The sequence below is a fragment of the Lissotriton helveticus genome, chromosome 7 (assembly GCF_964261635.1).
Source record: "Lissotriton helveticus chromosome 7, aLisHel1.1, whole genome shotgun sequence".
Taxonomy (NCBI): domain Eukaryota; kingdom Metazoa; phylum Chordata; class Amphibia; order Caudata; family Salamandridae; genus Lissotriton; species Lissotriton helveticus.
In genome coordinates, this window is record NC_136068.1 from 430,407,228 (window position 1) to 430,431,855 (window position 24,628).

The 24,628-nt window shown below is 47.9% G+C and overlaps 2 protein-coding genes across 2 annotated transcripts in view; both read right to left on the minus strand.

Moving 5' to 3' along the window:
• Nucleotides 1-24,628, minus strand: part of EIF3C (eukaryotic translation initiation factor 3 subunit C) — a 683,261-nt gene that overhangs the window by 316,222 nt on the left and 342,411 nt on the right. The gene's annotated exons all lie outside the window — the stretch shown is intronic.
• Nucleotides 11,243-22,942, minus strand: LOC144768551 (uncharacterized). Its single transcript, XM_078652327.1, has 2 exons — nucleotides 17,747-22,942; nucleotides 11,243-11,744 (listed from the first exon to the last, which is right to left on the minus strand). The coding sequence occupies exon 1, from the start codon at nucleotides 22,713-22,715 to the stop codon at nucleotides 20,667-20,669; it is 2,049 nt and encodes a 682-aa protein (XP_078508453.1). The 5' UTR covers nucleotides 22,716-22,942; the 3' UTR covers nucleotides 11,243-11,744; nucleotides 17,747-20,666.

The following is a 24,628-nucleotide window of genomic DNA, read 5'->3' on the forward strand; positions in this document are numbered from 1 at the left end:
AGTGACTGTTGCCGCAGTTTGCGTGCCACCAGCGGAATCAGTGGTGCTGGGGGAAAAGCGTACGCAAATCTGCCTGACCAGTTCATCCATATCGCATTGCCCTGTGACAGCGGATGTGGGAACCTGGCGGCAAAGTACTGGCATTTAGAGGTTTTTTTTGTGGCAAACAGGTCTATGTCTGGGTGACCCCATTGTTTGAAGAATGGCTGGAGAACTTGGGGGTGAATCTCCCATTCGTGTAGTTGTTGGCAGTGCCTGCTGAGCAGGTCTGCTATCTGATTGTCTTTCCCTGGAAGGTGTTCTGCTAGGAGGAAGATTTCTTTTGGAACTGCCCACTTTCATATACTCTGTGCCAGGTGGGACAGCTGTGGGGAGTGTGTTCCTCCCTGTTTCTGGATATAGTACATTACGGTCATGTTGTCCGTCCGGATCAACACAGTCTTGCTGTATAAGTATTTTTGGAATGCTTTCAGGGCTAAGAATATTGCTAGCAACTCTAGTTGGTTGATATGCAGTTTCTTTTGTTTGGTTGCCCAGAGCCCCGTACTGTGTATTGAAGGAGATGGGCTCCCCAGCCTGTTAGTGATGCGTCCGCTGTTAGTACTAGTTGTGGAACTGGCTCTTGGAACAGTCGCCCCTTTGAAAGATTTTGTGGGTTCCACCACTGCAGAGAATTGTGAGCGCGACTGTCTACCAACACTAGGTCTTTTAGTTGTCCTTGAGCTTGGTTCCACTGCCATGCTAGGCATTCTTGCAACGGACGACTTTGAAGTCTGGCATGGGAGACAATGAATATACAGGAGGCCATCATGCCTATGAGCTGCATGAAGACCCGAGCTGGCAGAGAGTGTTGTGGGAAAAATTTGCGAATGTGCATCTGCATGCTGGCTATCCTCGCTGAGTTTGGGTATGCCTTTGCCACTGAGGTATCTATAGTGGCTCCCAGATATTGCTGTGTGTGGGATGGTTGCAGATGCGATTTTGGGTAGTTTATAGAAAACCCTAGGCTGTGCAGCAGCAGAAGTGTTTGAGACGTGTCTCTTGCACACTGTTGGTACGATTTCGTTTGTATTAGCCAATCGTCTAGATACGGAAACACATGGATGTGTTGCCTTCTGAGATGTGCAGCTACTGTCGCTAGGCATTTTGTAAACACCCTTGGAGCCGTGGTTACTCCGAAGGGGAGAACCTTGAATTGGTAGTGTTGACCTTGTATTGTGAACCTGCGGTATTTTCTGTGAGCTGGATGGATGGGTATGTGAAAATACGCGTCCTTGAGGTCCAATGTTGCTAGGAAGTCACCTCGCTGTTGCTAGGAAGTCTCCTTACTGTAGCAACGGGAGCACTTGCAGTAGTGTGATCATATGGAAGTGCTCCAACAGTATGTATTGATTTAGGGGTCTGAGGTCTAATATTGGTCTGAGGGAACCGTCCTTCTTGGGAATAAGGAAGTATAGGGAGTATACTCCTGTCCCTTGGTGTTGGAAAGGGACTGGCTCTATGGCCCCCTTTTCCAGCACGCATTTCACCTCTTGGTGTAGCAGGGTGATGTGTTCTTTGGACATGGGACGGTGTCTGGGTGATATGTTTGGTGGGGTAGAAGTGAGTTCTAGGCAGTAGCCATACTGGATAAGTTGTCGCACCCACCTGTCCGTGGTAATCACATTCCAGACAGGTAGGAATATTTGGAGTCTGCCTCCGACCGGTGTTAGGTGGTCTGGAGGTAGCGTGATGAAGTCACTGTTTTGTGGCAGTGGAGGCTCTGGTATTATTGCCTCCACGACCTCTTCCCTTATTATTGTTGCCCCTATAACCTCCTCTGTTTGAAGTTTTGGTGAAGGAACTTTGTGTGTTGCCTTTGCATGAAGATGACGTTTGCGAGGTATTGCCTCGTGTAGTCGCCCTGTGTGAGGAGCGTCGAAAGGAACTTCTATGTTGCTGAAACTGCAACACGCCCATTGACTTTGCGGTTTCTGTGTCCTTTTTCATTTTGTATAAAATTGTGTCGACAGCAGGGCCAAAAAGAAAGTCCTGATTGACCGGCTGGTTAAGAATGGTGGACTGCACTTCGTTCTTAAAGCTTGAAATACGCAGCCATGCATGTCGGCGTAGTAAAACACTTGTGTTATTAGACCTGGCTGCGGTGTCAGCTGCGTCAAGCGCACATTTGATGGAGGCGTTTGTAATGAATTTTCCCTCCTGTATGAGGTCATTAGCTTGTGCTTTAAAAAGCTCAGGAAGGTGTTGCATTAAGCTTTAAGCTGGTCATAGTGTGCCCGGTCGTAACGGGCTAGCAGAGCTTGTGTATTCGCAATCCTCCATGAATTGGAGGCTTGTGCTGCTACCCTTTTACCCGAGGCCTCTAGTATCTTTGATTCTTTATCGGGGGGAGGTGCTTCACCCGTTGTCTGTGAGTTGGCCCTTTTCCGTACATTAGCCACTACCAGTGAGTCTAATGGTAACTGCCCTTTGATGTAGGTAGGGTCTGTAGGGGCTGCTGTATACTTTTTCTCAATCCTGGGATTGATTACCCTTGCCCTGGCTGTATCTTTAAATATGTCAGGTGTGTGTTTTAACACTCCCTTTAACATAGGAAGTGTTCTGACACTTTTTTCTGAAGTAGGGAAGGTGTCAAACAAGAAGTCTTCTTCCACAGTGTCATTATGCAGGTCTACATTGTGGTACTGCGCTGCCCTGTCTTATTAGTTGGTTGAAAACAATGGTGTCATCAGTAGGTGACGACTTAGTTGGATAAGAGGATACATCAGGGATGGGATGGGTGTTATAAGGGTCAGTTGGTTCCTCCCATGGTTCATTCTGTGGGTCAGGATCTGGTGGATAATCATATTCAGGCTGTGGATCCTCCCCGGTGTTCCCCTAATTGTCCCCATAGGGAGAAGGAGAGTAAGGAGCAAAAGGTGTAGTAGGCATAATGGGATAGGAAGGAGTGAAGGGTCTAGAGGGAGAAGTCCCAAAGTCCTTTTTCTTTAGTGGAACAGGGGAATAGGGAATAAGAGTCAGTGTCCAGTGGCCTCTTCTCCCTGTGCAGGATTGTGACTACCAGTGTCAAGATTAATATATATTTTTGCCTGGTCGTCTGATGGATCTGGATGGAAGAGTTCTTCCTCTACAGTCCTTGGTTGTGTTTTTGACTTTTTTGGGGTCGATAACACCTTCTGATTCGATGTCTTTTGGGGGCTTTGTGCTTTTCTTCGGCTCGGGCCCTTTCTTCGGGTCGACGAGTGATTTCAGGTCGACCGGGTCTTTCGGTTCGACACGTTTCTTGTGCTCGACAGGCTTTTATGGTTGACTGTCCTTTGCCGAGTCGATGGGCCTTTTGGGATCGACTTTTTTTTGGAGCACTTGTCCTTTGGTCGATAGCCTTCTCCGGACGGGTTACAGGCTTCGGTACGGCACCCTTTTTGTCGGCGACCTTTGCGGGGTCGGCGACTTTCGGTACAGCTGGCTTGCTCGGGTCGACGACCTTCTTTGGTTCGGCGCCCTTCGGCTGGGTGTTCATGTTCGTTCCGACGACCTTTTTTGGGTCGACGGTTGTTTTTGGTTCGACGCCTTTTGACTGAACGGCCTTTGGGTCGACGGTTTTCTTCGGGTCGACGCTTTTGGGCTGTACGGCCTTCTTCGGTTCGACGCCCTTCGGGTCGACAAACTTTTTTGGCTCTGGAACCTTCTTAGGGATGACGTTATTTGGCCCTGGGGCCTCTGAAGGCTTAGGTTTCGGAGCCAAGCCGGATGGCGGGGCTGTCTAATGTTTTTTCGGATCTTAGCTAAGGCCTCTTGACGATGCCTCGACCAGAGCCTTAGGTAGCGTGGTAATTGGTGTCGGGGACAGTGTCGGGGTCAGTGTACTCACGATTTGCCCCGGTGGGATGTCGTCATCGGAGTCTGAGTAGTCCTCGACGGGGACGATCTCTAGGTCAGAGACTGGTGCTTCTGGAAGATCTTGGTCATCATCGAAGATGTTGTCCGGTTCCGGTGCCTGTCGCTGCATCTCTTGCCTAGCGGCCCGTCGAATTCGTATGGTTTTCTTCTACCGAAATTGGGCACAGGGTGTGCAGGTTTCTTCCTTATGGTCTGGGGAAAGGCACTTGTTGCATACTGAGTGTATGTCAGTATGGGGGAACTTGGAGTGGCATTGTGGGAACCTTTTGAACGGGCTCCTTTCCATCGACGGTAGTCTCACGTGTCGTCGAAAAGGCCCAACGGCCCGCGTCGACAACCGAGTCGAGATGGAAAGCTTGGTCGAGTCAAGAGGTACCGAGCGACAACAATAACGAAGCCCTTTTGGCCTTTTAGAAAAGTTTTGTTTAGATTCCAAAGTTGGAGTATAGGAGTAACATCCGAACCCAATGGAGGAAAAAACCAATCCGAGGATGGAGAAGATGCCCATGCGCACTCTAGTCCAGGGGAGGAGTCACCTACCTCGTGATACTTCGAAGACTCTTCCAGGACAACAAAGTGCAATCATTCGGACCCAACACTAGGGGGCAATCTATGCACAGATATGAATACAGCAGCCCACATGCCTCAAACATACTTTTCTCAACATGAGTCATCTCAGATGAGTACTTTGCAGCAAGGCAATTAACTTTGTAAACCCAATAGGTACAGTGGTTGCAGTAGGCAACAATTCTAAACACAATTTAACATTGAGCTCAATAGGTTTTTCTACAGAAACGCAGATGATTACTTGAGAGATTACTTTGCTAATTCCAGGACTGGATCCTATGTTCAGTCTAGGGGTCTAAGCTGAAAACAGTTAAGTAAAAACGTTTTGGTTATTGCAATGATTTTTAAGGAACAAAAAGGTATTTTAAAAGTTGACATTTAGAAACTTTTCAGTGAAAAACTGTCAATGTTATCCTATGGCAGGAAATACAAGTCACAGGTAAAGGAGGTTTTCGTTACTTTTGTAATCCAGTATTGGGTTCCTAGGTCCAGCACTGGGAACTCTACCTAAGACAGGTAAGCAATTACATTTCAGTAGTTTGTACGATTTCTAAGGAATATTTGTAATTTTCAAAAGTAGACACTTACAAGAATTTTCAGAGAAAAACAGGCAATGGATTCCTATAGGAGAAAATTCAGTAATGGTTAAGAACTATTGTTACTTACCTGTAAACGGTGGTTCTCCAGTATTGGTGTCTTTCATAGATTCACATGCTTGAATATTCCCCGTCGTCGAAGTGGGAGCCCCACGGGAAATAAATTAGAAATAAAACCAACAATATATGTATATAAAAACATAATTACATACATTCTAAAACCATAAATACTTATAAGTACCAAGGTTAGCATTAACACATAGGAATACATTAGAAGAAAAAAAGTCCTTTCATAGCTTATCCATGTCATTATGCTAGTCCAAACTACAGCCAATCAGGCGTAAGCACCTCTCTAGAACCTTCCCATCAGAGGATCAGGCCCTCAGATTTTCATAGCACAAGAGTGTTAGACCTGGCACCTTGGCGTGAGTTTCCCTTCCACTTTTTGCTGATGTGCCTCAGATGTTTTTGCTGGTGTCCGCTGCTCAGGGCACTGCGCCACGGCCAATCCGTGCCGCAATGCAAGTGCTCCCTATGTAAAGTGTAACTATGATTGATGTTCCTGATTGGTTCATTGGATTTACTGTCAGTCCCCAGTAAAGTGCACCAGGAGTGCCAGGGCTTGTAAGGAATATGCTACTTACCAGTATGCATCTGTTCTTGGCATAGAGGGCTGCAGAGTGGTACATTTATGAATAGATCGCCATCTGGTGTTGGGCTCGGATGATTGCACTTGTTTTTCTCTTGGAGAAGTCTTTCCCACCCGCCAACTAAGATCATCCAACCAAGCCCTCGCCGCAGTCCCGCGCATCCGAAAAACCACTATGGGGGGCAGATCATTCTCCTTCCTGGCTGCCAAGACCTGGAACTCACTCCCCACCCACCTCCGCCTTACTCAGAATCACACCTCCTTCAGAAAAGAACTGAAAACATGGCTATTCGATAAACAATAATCCCCTCCCTCCAGCGCCTTGAGACCCTCTGGGTGAGTAGTGCGCTTTACAAATGCATGAACTTGAACTTTGTCGTCACGGGATCGATGACTCCTCCTTTGGGTGTTAGTGCGCATGGGCATCGGCTCCATCCTTAGATTGTTTTGCCATATTAGGGTTAGATGGAGTAGTGTAATAGAATACAGAAAGAGATGCCCATGTAAGTGTATCTAAATAAGATAATGTTGGGACAGACACAGGTTTCTGGGGAGGCAGGGAGGGCATGTACCACTCTGCAGCCCTCTATGCCAAGAATGAATATGCTACTTACCAGTATGCATCTGTTCTTGGCATGTAGGGCTGCTGACATTCATATCTATAGCATAGATCGCCGCCTAGTGTTGATTGCACATTGTTGTCCTGGAAGAGTCTTCGAAGTATCACGAGATAGGTGGCTTCTCCCCTGGACTACAGTGCGCATGGGCATCGACTCCATCCTCAGATTGTTTTTAGCCATTGTGGCAAAGATGGAGTGTAAGAGTGTAAGCGATGGCCATGCTTAAGAGTAAATGCAAGAAAGTCTGCAGCCGCTACAGGCGCCGGGGAGGAGGGCGGGCGATATGAATGTCAGCAGCCCTACATGCCAAGAACAGATGCATACTGGTAAGTAGCATATTCAGTTCGAAGCATGTGGGCTGCTGAATTCATATCTATAGCATAGAATACATAGCAGTCCCTCCATTAACGGCGGCCGCCTGTGCCAGCTGCAGAAGTCTGAAAAAGTGTTTTAAGAACAGCCTGTCCTACAGCTGCCTGCTGTTTGGAGTGCACATCTACACAGTAATGTTTAGTAAATGTATGTGGTGTAGACCATGTGGCTGCTCTACAAATATCTTCCAAAGGAATGCTACCCAGGAACGCCATGGAGGCCCCCAACTTGCGGGTGGAGTGGGCTCTAGGGGGGACCGTTAAAGTGCGCTTAGCCTTGTGATAGCAAATCTGAATACACTTAACGATCCACCTGGCTATCCCTGCTTTGGAAATGGGGTTGCCTTTGTGCTGGGCTGAAAAAGCAACGAAGAGCTGCTGTGTCTTTCTAAAGTCCTTGGTCCTATCAATGTAGTACATCAACGCTCTTTTGTGTGTGGTGCATTCTTTCTGCTACTGTCTCAGGGTCCTGAAAGAATGCGGGCAGTTCGATGGTCTGATTGACATGAAACTGCGAAACCACTTTAGGAAGAAATTTAGGGTTAGTGCGCAGCACCACCCTGTTGGAGTGAATTTGAATAAATGGCTCTTTTTTTTTATCCTCATATAGCGAAAATTTTATGTGTATGGAAAATTTGGTTTCTGCCTCTGAAGCTTTTGTACCGTCACTGCCCCATGGTCTCTCTTGTCTGGGGAGTTTTCCCTTATCTTGCTCGGTCAGAGGAGTTCCTTTGCCATTTACATATAAACATATCTGTAGTCGAGAGGTGGGGAGCTAGCCACCTTGGCTACTCTATGAGTATCATACTCATTAACCAGATTATGCTTTCGCTTTAATCATAGGACAGTGTGTTCTGCCCTTTCCTCAGAGGTCAGATGTTTTTCCATGATCTCCCAATATTTAAACCTCTTGCTAGTTTTCCCCCTTCTATCTAGTTTATTTGTCTTGATGGCTGAGTTCATCCACTCTCCATGTGTCGGGGGTGATGGGCCAATCCACTTAATGCAGATCTCCCTTCTAGCTATCACCATTAATACAAAAAGTAGCTTTGCTTCCATTACTGTTAATTTAACTTTCTCTGTTGTGTTACCAATCCCAAAGAGAATAAGAGTTGTACTTACTTTTAGATGTTTTTGAAATATCGAATTTAACGTCTTACCAACTTCTTCCCAGAATATTCTCAGGGATGGGCAGCTCCAGAACATATGGACATCGTCTGCCCTTTCTTCCCCACATTTAGGGCATTTTTTGATTCCTGCGTTTTTGAATTTTGAGAGTTTTTTCGGTGTCCCATAGGCTCTATGTAAAGTATAAAGATGATTCCTTTTCAGTGCCGCGGATTTTAATGTTGACCAACATTTCTCTATTGAATCTTCCCATATATTTAGTAGGTCTTCTATAATCAGGTCTCTCCCCCAGATTTGGTCTACCATCTGGGAACTTTCATCTTCTTCCGTTATAAGGGTCCAGTACCATTTTGCTACCTCCTTGTTTATGGGTAGGATTTTTATCATTTCTTTTTCTAATGTCTTGCTATCTTTATCATGTGTTGGTATTGTCTTTGCCCAGCTGCTTAGTTGATAAAACTTGAATTTTGATATTGTTCCATTGGAGATCTTATGCATTTCTTCCCATGAGATTAATGTTGACCCATTTAGAAGTTGACCCCAGTATTTAATATCGTTTTGTTTTAAGGGGGTGGCCATGGCGTCTTTTAAACAGTCCGGAGTTCCGGGAGAGTTCCATATCGGTGCCATTGTACTGTAATAAGGGATTTTTAGGATTGTTCCAATTTGCATCCAAAGTTTAACTGCTTCCTTTAGTATCTTTAGCTTGATTTTCTTGAAGTATTTTTGGTGACCAAATTTAAAAAGAAAGTGGTCCTCAGATTCTGTCATTGCTTGCAGGTATTCCGGGTAATACTGGTGTATTCTTAGGAGAGCTTGTATATTTTTAAATTGAAAAGCCCTATAATATTCTGTTAAGTCTGGACTTGCTATTCCTCCTTTCTCTTTTTTCCTCCTGAGTTTTTTCCATGATATTCTGGTTCCCTTGGAGGCCCATATAAAACTTGCAAGCTCTCCCTGCAGCTTTTTTAATGCGACTTTTTAAATTCCAATGGAATGGTGTTGAACAGAAAGGTATATTTTGGGAGTATAGTCATTTTTATGATGTTAGACCTCCCTATAAAGCTTAGGGGTAGGCTAGACCATACTTTAAGCAGTTTTCTCACCTCTCGGGCCACTCTATTTAGATTGTTTTGTGGTATTTTATCTAAATTTTGATTTACCAAGATGCCCAAGTATTTTATCTCTGATTTTATGTTGGGGCTATTAAGGTGTGTGTTCCATGTCATTATTTCTGTTTTTGTGTGATTGACTGAGTATCCTGACACTTGTCCAAAATTACTAATGATTTTTTCAATAGCTGGTTTAGATTTTACATATTTGTCTGTGAATAGCATCAGATCATCTGTGTAAAGTGCTAACTTTTTCTCCCACCCTTGGTATTTAAATGGAGTCATTTCCTTACAGCTTCTGAGTTTGTTTGCTAAGGGTTCTATATATAGGTTAAAAAGCAGGGGGGAGAGAGGGCACCCCTGTCTAGTGCCTCTGCCAATTTTGATATTACTCGTAAGGCTGCCATTAACCAGGATTCTTGATCTAGGATTTTTATAAATGTCTCCTACTGCGTGTTGGAAGGAGTCCCCTAGGTTATTTTTAATCATTATACTATTCAGGAATGCCCAGTTACTCTATCGAATGCCTTAGCGGCATCGACAGTTAGTATTGTGAGAGGGGTATTTTTTGACGTGGCTATGTCTATAGCGCTAATGAGTTCATGTGTCAATTTATATAATTGTCTACCTTTTGTAAAGCCCTTTTGGTCTGGGTGTATAAGTTGAGATGTAAGCTTTCCCAGTCTTGTTGCCATTATTTTAGTAAATATTTTATAATCTGCATTGAGCAGAGATATCGGCCGGTATGATTCACAATTTTTTGGGTCTTTCCCTGGCTTTAAATTGATTGTTATCACTGCGTCGTTCGATGTATCCGGCAGCTTTTCCTTTTGTTTAAAGGATAAGTTTACCAGCTCTGTTATATGTGGGACCAAGGTATCCAATAAAGACAGGTACAACTCATTTGGCAGTGCATCTGGGCCTGCAGCTTTTCCTTTCTTCAGGGTTTTTATTATGTTTTTAACCTCGGTGGTTGAAATTTCCATATTTAGCTCGTTTCTCTCCTCTTCAGATAATTTTAACATTGGCATGTCTCTTAAATATTCCTCTATCTGTTCCTCAGATGGGTTGACATCTTCAGTATATAGTTCCGAGAAGAAGGTTGCAAATTCATTTCTGATTTCTTCTTCCGCTGAGGTCAGGCTTGCTTGGTCTTGTTTTATTAGGGTCTTTACCTTGTTTCTTACTGCGTCGGTCTTTAATTTCCATGCAAGCCATTTTCCGCATCCCTCTCCATATTCATGATTTGCCAGCTTGCTTGCTTCCCATTTAGTTCTTACTCTTTCTTCAAGAATATCACTTAGGGAGTCCTTCTGTCTTTGTCTATCTTTTTGCAAGCTTTCTTTCTTATCTGGATCTTTTTCCATTAGTATTTGGGAGTCTAGGGTGTTTATGATTTTTTCTAAATCTGTTATTTCCTTTTTCGCTTTCTTTGATTTATGTGTCCGGTTTTATTATTTTCGAAAAAGGCTTCTGTTTCTTCTTTGAGTGCTTGTACAATTTCCTGATCTAAAAACATGGCTCTTTCCACCGTAAACCTTTTATGTATCTGGGTTACCTTAATTTGTAATGTTAACTGTACGGCGGAGTGGTCTGATAGATGGGCTGGAATGTGGCTTAGGTTTGTTACACTTTCCAGTAGGCTTCTATCTATTAAGAAAAAATCGATTCTAGATCTATGTCCTAGTTTTTTATTGTGTAGCGTGAAGGGTTGGCTCTTGTCTCCTTTTTCTTTCCATATATCTACGAGCTCTAAATCTCTCTTGTAAATACCAATCCACTCCCTCATTTTTGGTAGATTAGGAAGATTAGGATTTCTTCCTGGGGGAGACCTATCAGTTTTAGGGTCTAAGATGAGATTAAAGTCTCCTCCTAGAATTACAGGAGTGCTGGTTAGTAGCAGATGTGTATACAATTTCTGTAAGGGTTCAGGGTCATCAAGGTTGGGGCCGTAGTAGCCTGCTATTGTAAAAGCGGTGTTCCCCAATTTTATTCTTGCTAGTGCCCACCTTCCTTTACTATCAACTTCCGAAAATTCCATAATTGCATTTAAGGATTTTTTTAATGGCTACTCCTTTGATGTTGCACCCTTGGTTTGTGCAAATATGCATATCCACCCATCCTAGATTTTTCATTATCTGATCCCATTCCTCTTTCAATAGGTGTGTCTCCTGTAGAATAATAATTTCGCTTTCGGATGCCTTAAGATATTCTAGGATTTTGTTCCTTCTACTTTTCGTTCTCATGCCATTAACATTCCAGCATAATATTTTTATGCTTCTACTGGTGTCTCCCATTATTTTTGCTTATTTTTATTATCTTTTGTTTGCCGATTTCAATAGCTTTGGTAGTGAATTGTTGATGTTCCATTCTTTTCCAATGTTTTTCAATATTGAGGATTATTTTTTTGTTTTTTTCCCCCCATTTTGCTCCCCACCCATTTTTTGTTTTGTGAGTTTTTTTACTTTTTTGATTTTGTGTTTTGCTCTTACCCTCCCCGGGGAAGCCTCCTTCTTTTCTTGGGGTTTCCATCTTAACCCCTTTGGACTCCTCGAAACTAGACCTGGAATGTTTATTTTAATTACTTTGCGCCGTCACCTAATCACGATTATTTACGAATATTTTGTTATTCATTTTTTTTCGGCCTTTGAATCCATCTCAACTCGTAGGGTTTTCCATTCGGACATGGTCTTTCATTAAAATGAGCAGATTTTTCACTTCTTCAGGGTCTCTGATGTTCCTCATTTTGTTGCGCCACATGATTCGTAGGGAGGGCGGGAATTTCATTTGTACTGTAGCCCCTAACGAATAGTTTTCTTACCTGTCGGTGTAGTTTTGCAGCTTGAAGATCTTTCTGGATTCACTATGCTGTGCATTATTCCGCGGTCTTGTGGTTGGGTCCGGATTCGTAGTCTTTTCTTTGTTTTTTTTTTTTTTTCTCTTTGCCCAGGTGGGCGTCGGCGTCACACCCCCTTTGGGTGTATTTCCGGTGACGTCGGCATGCTTCCTGCGGAAGCTCCCACTCTTGGGCGCCATCTTCGGGTTCTTTTTTTCCGTGTTTCTTTCGTTTCTGAAGTAATGGCAATGTTCTTCTTAGTTTGTATTTACCGCTTTGTATTTTCAAAGTCTATTCTTTAGTTAACCACCTCTTCTCTCTCCAGCCTCATCTTTCTGGCGGAGGTGGGTGGGTTCGCTAGTGAATCCAGAAAGATCTTCAAGCTGCAAAACTACACCGACAGGTAAGAAAACTATTCGTTTTGCAGCGTGAATCTTTCTGGATTCACTATGCTGTGCATAGATTTTGTAGCGGTTTCTCATCTCTGTGGCGGCTGGGTGGAAGATGAGCGTTGGGTGTTGAATATGTGCTGTAGCACCTTCTGTCCCACTTGAGCTTCCTTGTTCATTTGTATGTCCACACAGTAGTGCTTCGTGAACGTGTGCACCGAAGCCCATGTTGCCGCCAGGCATATGTCCTCTATGGGTGTGTTAGCCAGGAAGGCTATTGTAGCGCCCTTCTTCCTGGTGGAGTGGGCACGTGTCCCCTCAGCCAGTTCCTGTCCTGCCCGTTTGTGGCAGAGTTGGATTGTTTGTGCGATCCATCGTGCAATGGTCCTTTTGGTTACTGCTTTGCCCATGAAGCTGTTTGCGAAGGACACAAAAAACTGTTTCGTTTTCCTGTGCCCCTTTGTCCTTTCAATGTAGTGCATGACTGCCCTTCTGGCGTCCAGGGTGTGCAGAGCTCTCTCTGCGCTGGTTGTGGGTTTTTGGAAAAAACTCGGTATCTGTATAGACTGGTTCATGTGAAAATTGGATACCACCTTCGGCATGAAGTGTGGGTCAGTCCTCATCACAACTCTATCGTTGTGTATTTGTATGTATGGTTCTTGTAGCGTCAGCGCTTGAAGCTCGCTTACTCTGCGTAAGGACGTTATCGCAACCAGGAAGGCTGTTTTCATAGTTAGCATCTTTAGGGAGGCCTTGTGAAGTGGTTCAAAGGGCTCTTTCATGAGTTCCGTTAGGACTGTGTTCAAGTTCCATGCAGGTGGCGGCACCCGCTTGGGTGGTGCGATCCTTTTCGCTCCTTCTAGGAATCTCTTCACCACCTGTGATGTGAAGAAGCTCCTGCACGTTTCTCCCCTTGTGTAGGCTACTATCGCTGCCAAGTGAACTCTTAACGAGGATGAGCTAAGGTTCTTCTCCAGTAAGTGCGTCAGGTACCTTAGCACTGTGGAGTCCCTCTTCATCTTATTGTGGAGTCTTTCCTGTCTGCACCATATTGTGAATCTTTTCCATTTCGCAACGTAGCACTTTCGAGGTGCTGGGCCTTCGTGCCTCCCGAAGTACCCTCAGGGTGCTTTCTGGTAGTCTCAAATGTGCGAACTCTATGTCCTCAGGAGCCACGCTACTAGGCTCATGCTCTCTGGCTCTGGATGCAGTACCTCTCCGTTCTGCATGGACAGTAGATCTTTCCTCCTGCTGAATCTGTGGGGTGCACACTGTGTCATCTCCATGATCTGCGAGTACCAGGTCTGCCTCGCCCACTGCGGTGCGACCAGTATCAGTGTCATGTTGCTCGCTCTGCACTTGCTCAGTACTCTGTGCCTCAGTGGTATCGGGGGAAAGGCGTAGGCAAATGTCCTTGACCAATCTATCCATAGGGCATTCCCCAGTGTCCCCTCCTCGGGCTGCCTGGATGCGAAGTTTTGGCATTTTGCATTCTGGCGTGTGGCAAACAGGTCCACCGATGGTGTCCCCCACCTGTCGAACAGGTATCTTGTCTCCTGAGCATTGAGCTCCCACTCGTGGGATGCCGATGTCTGCCTGCTGAGCCAATCGGCTTGTATGTTGTCCTTCCCTGGTAGGTGTATGGCTAGCAGGTCTATCTTGAGAGGGATGGCCCATCTCCATATCTCCTGCGCCAGCGTTGAAAGCGGTGCGGACTGTGTGCCCCCCTGCTTGTTGATGTAGAACATCGCAGTGGTGTTGTCTGTTTGTATCAATACCCTGTGCTTGTACAGTCTTGTTTGAAAGGCCTTCAGTGCAAGGAAGATTGTCTTCAATTCTAAGTAATTGATGTGCTTTGTGGCATCCGTCGGTGTCCACAGTCCCCTCACCTTGAGCTCCTCCATGTGAGCGCCCCATCCCTTCAGGGATGCGTCTGTGGTGATGGTCACTGTTGGCGTTGGGGGCGTTAGAGGCTTTCCCCTTGCTATGTTCTCCATGGTCCACCATGTCATCTCCTTCTGCACTGCGTGCGTTACAACCACTAGATCCTCCCAACTGCCTGTAGCTTGTGACCATTGCTCCTGTAGCCATTCTTGAATGGGTCTCATGTGGAGTCGTACATTCGGTACCAGGTGGATGCATGATGCCATCATCCCCATGATCTTGCTCGCCGTCCTCACTGTCCGAGCTTGTCCCTTCCGGTAGAGGCGAGTTTCCTTCACCAGCGCCCTCGCCCTCTTCTCGCTGGGGAACACCTTGCCCTGTAAGGTGTTGATCTGTGCTCCCAGGAAGATCTTCACTTGTTCCGGCTCCATTGATGATTTCTTCCAATGGATGGAGAACCCCAGGTTTATGAGCGTGCTGGTCACTGTATGTGCGTGCAGCTTGCATTTCTGGTATGAGTTTGCTTTCACCAGCCAGTCGTCCAGGTAAGGGTATACATGTATTCCCTGCCTTCTTAGGTGCGCTGCGACTGCTGCGAGGCACTTTGTGAAAACTCTTGGTGCCGATTTTAGACCGAAGGCCAGTGTCGTGAACTGGTAGTGGCTTTCTCCGACGGTGAACCTGAGCATGTGCTTGTGCTTCCTGTTCATTGGGATGTGCAGGTATGCGTCTTTGAGGTCTATAGTGACCATGAAGTCCCCGGTCTGCAACTGTGGGAGCACCTCTTGCAGGGAGGTCATTTTGAATTTTTGCGTTCTTATGAATTTGTTCACGAACCGTAAATCGAGAATGGGCCTCATTGTCTCGTCTACTTTTGGTACCAGGAAGTATGTTGAGTATACTCCTGTGTTTCTTTCCTTGAAGGGTACCCTTTCTATGGCCTGCTTCTGCAGGAGTTCTTTTGCTTCTTCCTGAAGGCACTGCAGCTGCTTGCTTGCTAGCGGCTTTCTTCTTGGTTTTCTGTTTGTTGGCCTCGCCTCCAACTCTATGCAGTATCCGAATTGGATAATGTTGAGGATCCATTTGTCTGATGTGATTCCTCTCCACTCCTGGAGGTGGAATCTTAATCTTCCTCCCACTGGTGTCCTGTGGTCGTAGGTGTCTAGTTTGTCTTGACCCATCTGTACGTGCTGCCCCCTGGGATCTTTTTTGTGGGTGGGCACACGGATTTTTTTGAAGTCACTTGGAGGTGGGCTGCTGGCCCCCTCTTCTATTTTGTCCCCGTCCATTTCTCCCTCGAAAGGACTGGCCTCTTTGTTGGTACTGCCAGGGCTGTTTCTGATGGCCCTGCTGACCCTGCGAGTCTGCCTGGTGCGTTTGCTGGAAAGCCTGGTGTGATGTACCTGGCTGGTTTCCGCCTCTTCCGCCGGGCCTCCGTGACGGGGTGCCCCTCTTGTTCCCTCTGAACTGCAATGCTCCCATGGATCTTGCTGTTTCGTTATCCTTCTTAAGTTGGCTGAGTTGCTCATCAACTGTTTGTCCGAAAAGCGTACTGCCGTTGAATGGTGTGTTCAGGATGCTGTGTTGCACCTCCGGTTTGAAACCGGATATCCTGAGCCAGGCGTGTCTCCTTTCCGTGACGCCCATCATCATGAGCCTGCTGGCGGTGTCTGCCCCATCCAGGGCCGTCTTAAGGCAAGAATTTGCAGCATTCTTCCCCTCTTCAATTAGCTTTTCGGCTTTCTGCTTGGCATCCTGGGGCAAGTCCTTCACCAACTGCCCCAGTCCCTCCATGATTTGGTACATGTGTCTGTTTACCAGGGCGTTGGAATTAGCCATGCGCCAGTGGGTCGCGGCATTCCGTTCGATCCTTCTGCCCACCAGATCCATCCTTTTGCTCTCTTTATCCGGTGGCGGGCCCGAGGTAGTGGGTACGTTAGCCCTCCTCCTTGCTGTGGCCGTGATAATGGAGTCTGCGGAGACCGTGCCCTGAATGTAGGCCGGGTCCTTTGCGGCATGCTTGTACTTCTTCTCAGTTCTGGGAGTTACTGCCTTGCATGTTGCGGGCTCCCTGAAAGCTTCCTTCCCCTGAGCCAAGACGCTCTCGAGCATCGGGAGGAACTGGCTCCTCGTTTGTGTTGGGAGCAATGTTTCCAGAAGGAAGTCTGCTTTCTGCTTCTCTTCGTCGAGCTTGAGCTTGAAAGCTGCTGCGGCAGATTGTATCACCGCGTTGTAGGCCCCGATGTCGTCCGGCGGCGAGGGCCTCGAGGGGTAGGTGTCGACCACCTCCTCCGGGCTGTCGGTGTCGACATCGATGTAATCTACCTCCTGAAGGTCATAGGGCGCCGACTCTGTGTCTGTCCTGCCCTCATCTTCCTCCCCATAGCTGTAGCTCTCGTGGGGATTCTCGTACTCCTCCTGGTCGTCGAACACCTCGACGTCCTGGTCTTGCTCGGTGACTTCGGCGACCTCTTCTTCTTCCTCCTCGACCGCCTCCAGCACTGGTGGCTTGGTCTTGTGAGGGATCGTGAAGGCCTTCATCCTTGCGTCGAAATCTTTTTTCCGCTGCATGAAGTTCTCCATTTCTGCCTCGAGGCGCCTTCTTTTCTTTTCCATCTCGGCCGCGTGTTCCGCGTCGGATGGTTCCGCCGCTCTCTTCGACGGATGGCTCGTCGCCGTGCCTCTCGGAGTCGAAGTTTTCGACGTCGAACCGGATATCGGGTCTCTGGTCGTCGTCGACAGTTTCGGGTCTTTCTCCCTCGTCGATCGATCCTTTTCGGGGACGATTTTCGACGTCTTCTGCTGATCAGCAGCTCTCGGCGCCGGGGACTCCTTCTCTGAGGATCCGCTGGGCCTGGGAGTAGTCGCGGACGCCGCCTTTTTTGGCGTCGGCGCTTTCGGGGTCTTGCCCTCGATTTTTCGAGACTCAGAGTCTCTCGGGTTCTTGGGGGCCGAAGAGTCTCCTACCTTGTCAGAAGTCTTCGTGTAATCGGTCTCTACGACCGTGTAGCTGTCGTCTTCGGCGGCAGCGTTGTCTTCTTCCTCGGAGGACATCCCCAGCTCGTAGAGCGACGGGGTCGGGGCCTTCCCCTGCAGGGCGGCGTGTGCTACCCTCTGCCTCTCTCTCACACGAAGGGTCTTCGGGGTGAAGGCGGAACAGGCGTTGCAGTCTCCGCTTTCGTGGTCCACCGGTAGGCAAAGGTTGCATACCGGGTGCTGGTCCTTCTGCGCGTACTTGTGGTGGCAGTTACGGCAGAACTTGAACGGCGTGTTGTCCATCCTCGAGCGTCCAGGGCCTCTCTGGTCGCGTGTTCGTCGACGGTCGTCGAAGATCTGGATGGAAAACGCCTTATCTTTGCTTGTCTTTCGTCGGTGAAGTCCCCTGGAGTCTTCAGATGACTTCTCCTCGTCTTTTCTGTATTTTCTTTCTTCTTTCTCCAAAAATGTCTGGAGCCCAAACGGGAACGATCCAGACCCGACCGCGGAAAAAAAGAATCTGAAGATGGCGCCCAAGAGTGGGAGCTTCCGCAGGAAGCATGCCGACGTCACCGGAAATACACCCAAAGGGGGTGTGACGCCGACGCCCACCTGGGCAAAGAGAAAAAAAAAAAAAAACAAAGAAAAGACTACGAATCCGGACCCAACCACAAGACCGCGGAATAATGCACAGCATAGTGAATCCAGAAAGATTCACGCTGCAAAATGATTGTAATTCTGGCATGAGTTTTCCCAACTCCCATTGTCTGTCCTGAGCTGCTCTGGACATATCAGATCTAATTTTGAAGGACCATGAGCCTTTACTAAAATGTCCCTTTTTCAGAGCCTCGCCAAGGATCTTTTTTTGTTTTAATGTGTAAGTCTTGAAATTTATAAGAATCTTCCTGGGTGTTTTTCTCTCTTTGGCCTTTCCAAACGGATCTCTGTGGACTCTCTGTATGTCTTCTTCCAAAGTCGCAGCGTCGCTTCATGGAAAGTGTTCCACCAGAAGACCTACAATAAATTTCTTTATATCAGTACCTTCTTGACTTTCTGGAACGTTTAAGATTCTTATATTATTTTTCCTTGCTTGATTTTCGAGAGATTCCAGTTTCTCACTCATATTTTCCCTCCTGTCTCAGCGTGTATAGTTCTTTCCTGTTACTTTCCACCCTACTGTTCAATCCGCTGACTTCCCCCTCCACAGCTGTGACTCTCTCTCCTAAAGCATTTAAATGGCTCTTGTACCGTGAGTGCTTGTAGCTTACTAACACGCCGTAGAGACGTAATGGCAATGAGAAAAGCCACTTTCCATGTTAAGAACTGAATCTCACAGGAATGTAGAGGCTCAAAAGGTGGGCCCATCAACCTGGTGAGGACCACATTGAGGTTCCACGCAGGAGCTGGTGGGGTCCTGGGAGGGATGACCCGCTTCAGCCCTTCTAGGAAGGCTTTAACGGCAGGCACCCTGAAAACAGAGAGATGCTGCCTGTTTTGGAGATAAGCCGCTATGGCGGATAAGTGTATTCGAATGGAAGCATATGCTAGATTGCATTTGTAAAGATGTAACAAATAGCAGATGATATTAGGAATTGATGCATCTAGCGGGTTGATGTTGTGTTCAGCACAGTAAATGACAAACCGCATCCATTTTGCTGCATAGCAAGCTCTGGTAGTGGGCTTTCTTGCCTCCCGGATGATATCCATGCATTCAGGAGGCAAATCAAGGTAGCCAAACTCCAAGACCTCAGGAGCCAGATCGCCAGATTGAGCTGTTGCGGATCTGGATGCTGAATGTCGCCATGGTTCTGCGTCAAGAGCCTGTGTGTGAGGTGCAGCCTTTGATGCGGTACCACGGAGAGTTCTAGAAACGTGGTGTACCATGGTTGGCGTGCCCACGTTGGAGCAACCAGGATGAGCGTCATCGAGTGTTGCTTTAGCTTTCGCGCCACCAGCAGTATGAGAGGTGCTGGGGGAAAAGCGTACGCAAATCTGCCTGACCAGTTCATCCATATCGCATTGCCCTGCGACTGTGGGTGAGGGAACTTGGCGGCAAAGCTTTGGCATTTTGCGTTTTCCCTTGTGGCAAACAGGTCTATCTCTGGATGACCCCACTGCTGGAAGTACGGGTGGAGTACTGATGGATGTAACTCCCACTCGTGCATTTGGTGGCTGTACCTGCTGAGCAGATCCGCCATCTGATTGTCCTTACCCGGGAGGTGTTCCGCCATGAGGAAGATGTTCCTCTGAATGGCCCACTTCCACATGCTCTGAGCCAGATGAGACAACTGTGGAGAGTGTGTGCCTCCCTGCTTTTGGATGTAGTACATTGCCGTCATGTTGTCCGTCCGGATCAACACGACTTTGTTGCACAGATGTACTTTGAAGAACTTGAGTGCCATGAAGATTGCCATCAGTTCTAGGTAGTTGATGTGCATCTTCCTGTGCTGCGTCGTCCATAGTCCCTGCACCGTGTAGTGGAGCACATGAGCTCCCCATCCCTGGAGAGATGCGTCCGTTGTCAGGATAATCTGTGGCACAGGCTCTTGGAACGGTCAGCCCTTGCAAAGGTTGTGTGGAGTCCACCAATGCAGAGAGCTGAATGCCCGACCGGTCACCAACACTAGGTCCTTCAACTGTCCTTGAGCCTGAGTCCACTGATGTGCCAAGCATTCTTGGAGCGGACGCATATGCAACCGTGCTGCGGGACTATGAAGATGCAGGAGGCCATCATGCCTATCAACTGCATGAACACTCTCGCTGGAAGTGAGTGTTGTGGTCTGAACTTTTGGATTAGCGACTGGATGTTGTCAATCCTCACCGAATTTGGCTAAGCCGAGGCTGCCAAAGTATCTATCGTCGCGCCCAGGTACTGCCGCCCATGGGCTGGCTGAAGGTGCGACTTCGGATAGTTTAGTGAGAAGCCCAGACCGTGAAGAAGGTGAATGGTGTGGGACATATCGGCGGCGCACTGCTGGGCTGACTTTGCCTGAACCAGCCAGTCGTCCAGATAAGGATAGACATGGATGTTTTGTCTCCTGAGGTGCGCCGCCACCGTCGCCAGGCACTTTGTGAACACCCTGGGCGCTGTGGTCACTCCGAAGGGGAGGACCTTGAACTGGTAATGCCGATTCTGAATGGTGAACCTGAGGTATTTCCTGTGGGATGGATGGAGTTGGATGTGAAAGTAAGCATCCTTGAGATCCAAGGTTGTGAGGAAGTCTCCCTGATTGAGCAATGGAAGAACCTGCTGCAGTGTTAGCATGTGGAAGTGTTCCGAGAGAATGTACATGTTTAGGGGCCTTAGGTCCAGAATAGGTCTGAGGGACCCGTCCTTCTTTGGGATTAAGTAGTACAGGGAATACACCCCTGTGCCTTCTTCCTCCACTGGCACGAGCTCTATTGCGCCTTTTTGCAGCATGACCAGAACCTCCTGCTGCAATAAGTGCAAATGCTCTGTGGACATAGGACGGTGTCTTGGTGGCATGTTGGGTGGAGTGGATGTTAGCTCCAAACAATAGCCGAACTGGATAAGTTTCCTGACCCACCTGTCTGTGGTGATGGATTTCCAGACTGGCAGGAACTGCTGGAGTCTCCCCCCGACAGGTGTGGAATGGTCGGGGGGCAGTGACAGGGCGTCACTGTTTGTTGGTGGCGGAGGAACAGGAGTTGTTGTTGCCCCTGCCTCTGCCCTTGGTGCTGTTGCCGCGGTATCCACCTCTACTCTGCTTTGTGTAAGAGGATTGCGCCCCGCCTTTGTTGAATTGTGTTTGCTGTGACATTTGGCCCCTGGAAACACCTCTATTGCCTGAGCGACGAAAAGTGCTCCCCCGAAACTGTTGGGATTGGAGTGCCCCCATGGACTTGGCAGTCTCGGTATCGTTTTTTATTTTTTCCAGGGTGGTGTCCACCTCAGGACCAAATAATCTGTCAGGGTTTACCGGCTGGTTAAGGATGGTAGTTTGTATTTCCGGCTTAAACCCGGAGATCCGAAGCCATGCTTGACGTCTCAGCATCACACTGGTGTTAATTGCCCTGGCTGCAGTGTCCGCAACATCTAGTGCACATTTGATGGAAGCGTTCGAGATGAGCTTCCCTTCCTGGATAAGCATCTCCCCTGCCTCTTTATACTGATCTGGTAGATGTTGCAACAGGGTCTCTAGTGTGTCATAGTGTGCCCTGTCGTATCTAGCCAAGAGTGCCTGCGTGTTAGAGATACGCCAGATATTGGCCGCCTGAGCTGCTACTCTCTTTCCTGATGCCTCCAGCACTTTAGATTTTTTGTCTGGGGGAGGAGCTTCACCGGTGGTCTGCGAATTCGCCCTTTTGCGGGCATTAGAAAATACCAAAGAGTCCAATGGCAACAGGCCCTTGATGTAGGTAGGATCGCCAGGTGCCGGTCTGTATTTTTTCTCAATTCTAGGGTTGACTACCCTTGACCGTGTGGGTTCCTTAAAAATGTCCGCAGCATGCTTAAGGACCCCCTTCAGCATTGGAAGAGTCTTTACGGCAGTTGAGAAAGTGTCGAAGAGGAAGTCCACCTCCACAGGGTCAGCATGCATTTCAACGTCGTGGTTTTTAGCTGCCCTCTCAATCAAGGCATTGAATGCCGCAGAATCCTCAGTGGGAGAGGTCTTGACGTTGTACACCTGAGGGTCATGGACGGTGTGCTGATCCCCTTGGTCACCTGCCTCTACCCATGAGTCCTGTTGTTCATCAGGCTCTGTGTTGGCAGGAGAATTGTACTCCTCGTCCTGCTCCCCAGCATCTTCTCCATCAGAGTAGGTGGGTGAGGGTGTTGCAAGTCCCGGAATCTGAGGAACTATTGGTTCAACCAAGACCGGTGATTCTGGAGCAGGCCTTTTGCGCTTCAGAGGAATTGTGAATGACTCCAAAGGCTGCGATGCTGTGATTTTCCTTTTGTAAAGCGTAAGCTTCCCGGTGTCGGCATCGATGAAAAGCTCCGACTGCTCCTCTAGTAAGGGTGGTCGATGCTTCAAGCTCCCATCCGGGTGAGTCGGCTTCGATACCACAGAGTGGTATGGACCGTGGTGCGAAGGCCTTCGGCGCAATGTGAAGAGGATCGGCGTCGAAGTCTTTGGCGTCGGGACAGCTTGCTTCGGGGTGGAAGGTGTCTTTGGTTCCGACGCTGAAGCCTTGTCCCTAATTCGCTTGAGGGAGTCCGAGACCTGCTTCGTAAAGGAAGCGGACGGGGCGCTACGACCTCCGTCCTTGGCCGCAGACGTCGACGGTTTGGGATCGGCGGCCTTGACAGCTGGCTTCGGGGTCCCAGTCTTCTGCTCGACGCCCTTGCCTGACTTTGGATCGACGGCCTTTTTGGACTTCGAGTCGACGGCCTTCTTGGTTGTCGGCTCGACGGCTCGACGGCCCTGACCACCTTCGGCACCTTGACGGGGTCTATAGCTTTCTTCGGCTTCGATTGCCCCGACACCTCGGAAGACGATTGCGTCAACGGGGGAGCAGATGCCTTCGGTTTCGATGGCGCATCTACCATCTTTGTTGTTGTCGACACCGATGGTTTCAGTTTCGGTTTCGACAATGGCGGCTCCGCCAAAGTGTCCATAGCCGGGCCGGAAGGCGGGGCCGTGGATGCTGGTATAAGGTCTTGGGTAAGGCCATGTGGCAATCCCAGGACCTGAGCCTTTGTAATTGTTCGAACGGGGCATAGCTCGTCCTCTGAGCTATCTTCCATGGCCCCATAGGCCTCATTGTCGTCTCCTACCTCGTCGACGACTTCTTCTACGTCTTGGCCTTCGACATCCGCTTCGTAGTCGATGTCCACCGTTGGAGGTGAAATCTGTATCCAAACCTCTTGTTCGCTTGCTTCTTCGTTGTCGAAGATGTCCACCGGTGCCGGGACCGACTGCCGGGCCTCGAGGCGCGCCACGTGCCGAATCGTCTTCTTCGAACGAAACCTGGCACAAGCCATACAGCTGGCTTCATCATGGTCCGGCGACAGGCACTTGTTGCACACCGGGTGGACGTCGATGTGTGGATACTTCGATCCACACACGGGACACTTCTTGAACGGGCTCCGTTCCATGTCGCGTCGTCGAAGTCTTGCTGCGTCGACCGGGCCTCGATCACCGAAGAGTCACACGACTCCCTGGATATCCGACTTTCCGAGTCGGAACAAAACCGGGCACCGAAAGCAAACAATACCGACGGTGTGAAAAAGGCCTTCGGGCCTCGAAAAAATGTGTTGATTCCGAACTGGAGATAACGAAATTACATCCGAACCCAATGGCGGAAAAAAACAATCTGAGGATGGAGTCGATGCCCATGCGCACTGTAGTCCAGGGGAGGAGCCACCTATCTCGTGATACTTCGAAGACTCTTCCAGGACAACAATGTGCAATCATCCGGACCCAACACTAGGCGGCGATCTATGCTACAGATATGAATTCAGCAGTCCACATGCCTCGAACCAGATGCATACTGGTAAGTAGCATATTCCGTTCGAGGCATATGGGCTGCAGATGGTACATTTATGAATAGATTATACAGCAGTTACCTCCCTAGCGGTGGTCACCCGTGTCTGTCGCAACTGTTTGAAATAAAGTTTTTAATACAGCTTGGCCCACTCTGGCTTGTTGTGTAGCCTGCACATCAACACAGTAGTGTTTTGTGAAGGTATGTGGTGTAGACCAAGTTGCTGCTCTGCATATGTCATCTAGGGGAATGTTTCCTAAGAATGCCATAGATGCTCCTAGCTTACGTGTAGAATGAGCTCTAGGAGGAACAGCTAATGTTCTCTTTGCTTTTATGTAACATATTTGTATACATCTTACAATCCATCTGGCAATGCCCGCTTTAGAGATAGGATTGCCCTTATGTGTTGGGGAAAATGCTACAAATAGTTGTTTAGTTTTCCTGAAATTTTGTGTCCTTTCTATGTAGTACAATATTGCCCTTTTGACATCTAATGTATGTAGGGCCCTTTCTGCTACCGTCTGTGGTTTTGGGAAAAAGACTGGTAGTTCCACTGGTTGATTGATGTGAAATGCTGAAATTACTTTAGGCAAGAACTTTGGGTTTGTTCTAAGAACCACTTTATTCTGGTGTAACTGTAGGAATGGTTTTTGTATTGTCAATGCCTGTAATTCGCTTACTCCTGAGGGAAGTAATGGCTATAAGGAAGGCCATCTTCCATGTAAGGAATTGTATTTCACACCTATGCATAGGTTTGAAAGGTGGTCCCATTAGTCTGGTGAGTACTATGTTGAGGTTCCAGATCGGGGAAGGTGGTAATCTTGGTGGAATGACTCTTTTCAGGCCTTCCATGAAGGCTTTGATTGCTGGCACTCTAAAAAGGGATAGGTGTTGCCTGTTTTGTAGGTACGCTGCTATAGCTGCTAGATGTACTCTGATAGATGTGTACGCAAGATTACATTGCTGTAAGTGTAGTAAATAGCAAATAATATCTTTTGTTGATACGTCCAGAGGGTTGATGTTACTACTGGTGCAGTATACAGCAAACCTTTTCCACTTCGCTGCGTAGCATGCTCTGGTGGTGGGACGTCTCGCCTGCTTAATGATCTCCATACAGTTTGGGGGTAGATCTAAGTATCCAAATTCT

Bases quoted from the DNA above. Each gene is read 5' to 3' on its own strand.
- LOC144768551 (XM_078652327.1), bottom strand. From the start codon at position 22,715: ATGCCCCGTTCGAACAATTACAAAGGCTCAGGTCCTGGGATTGCCACA.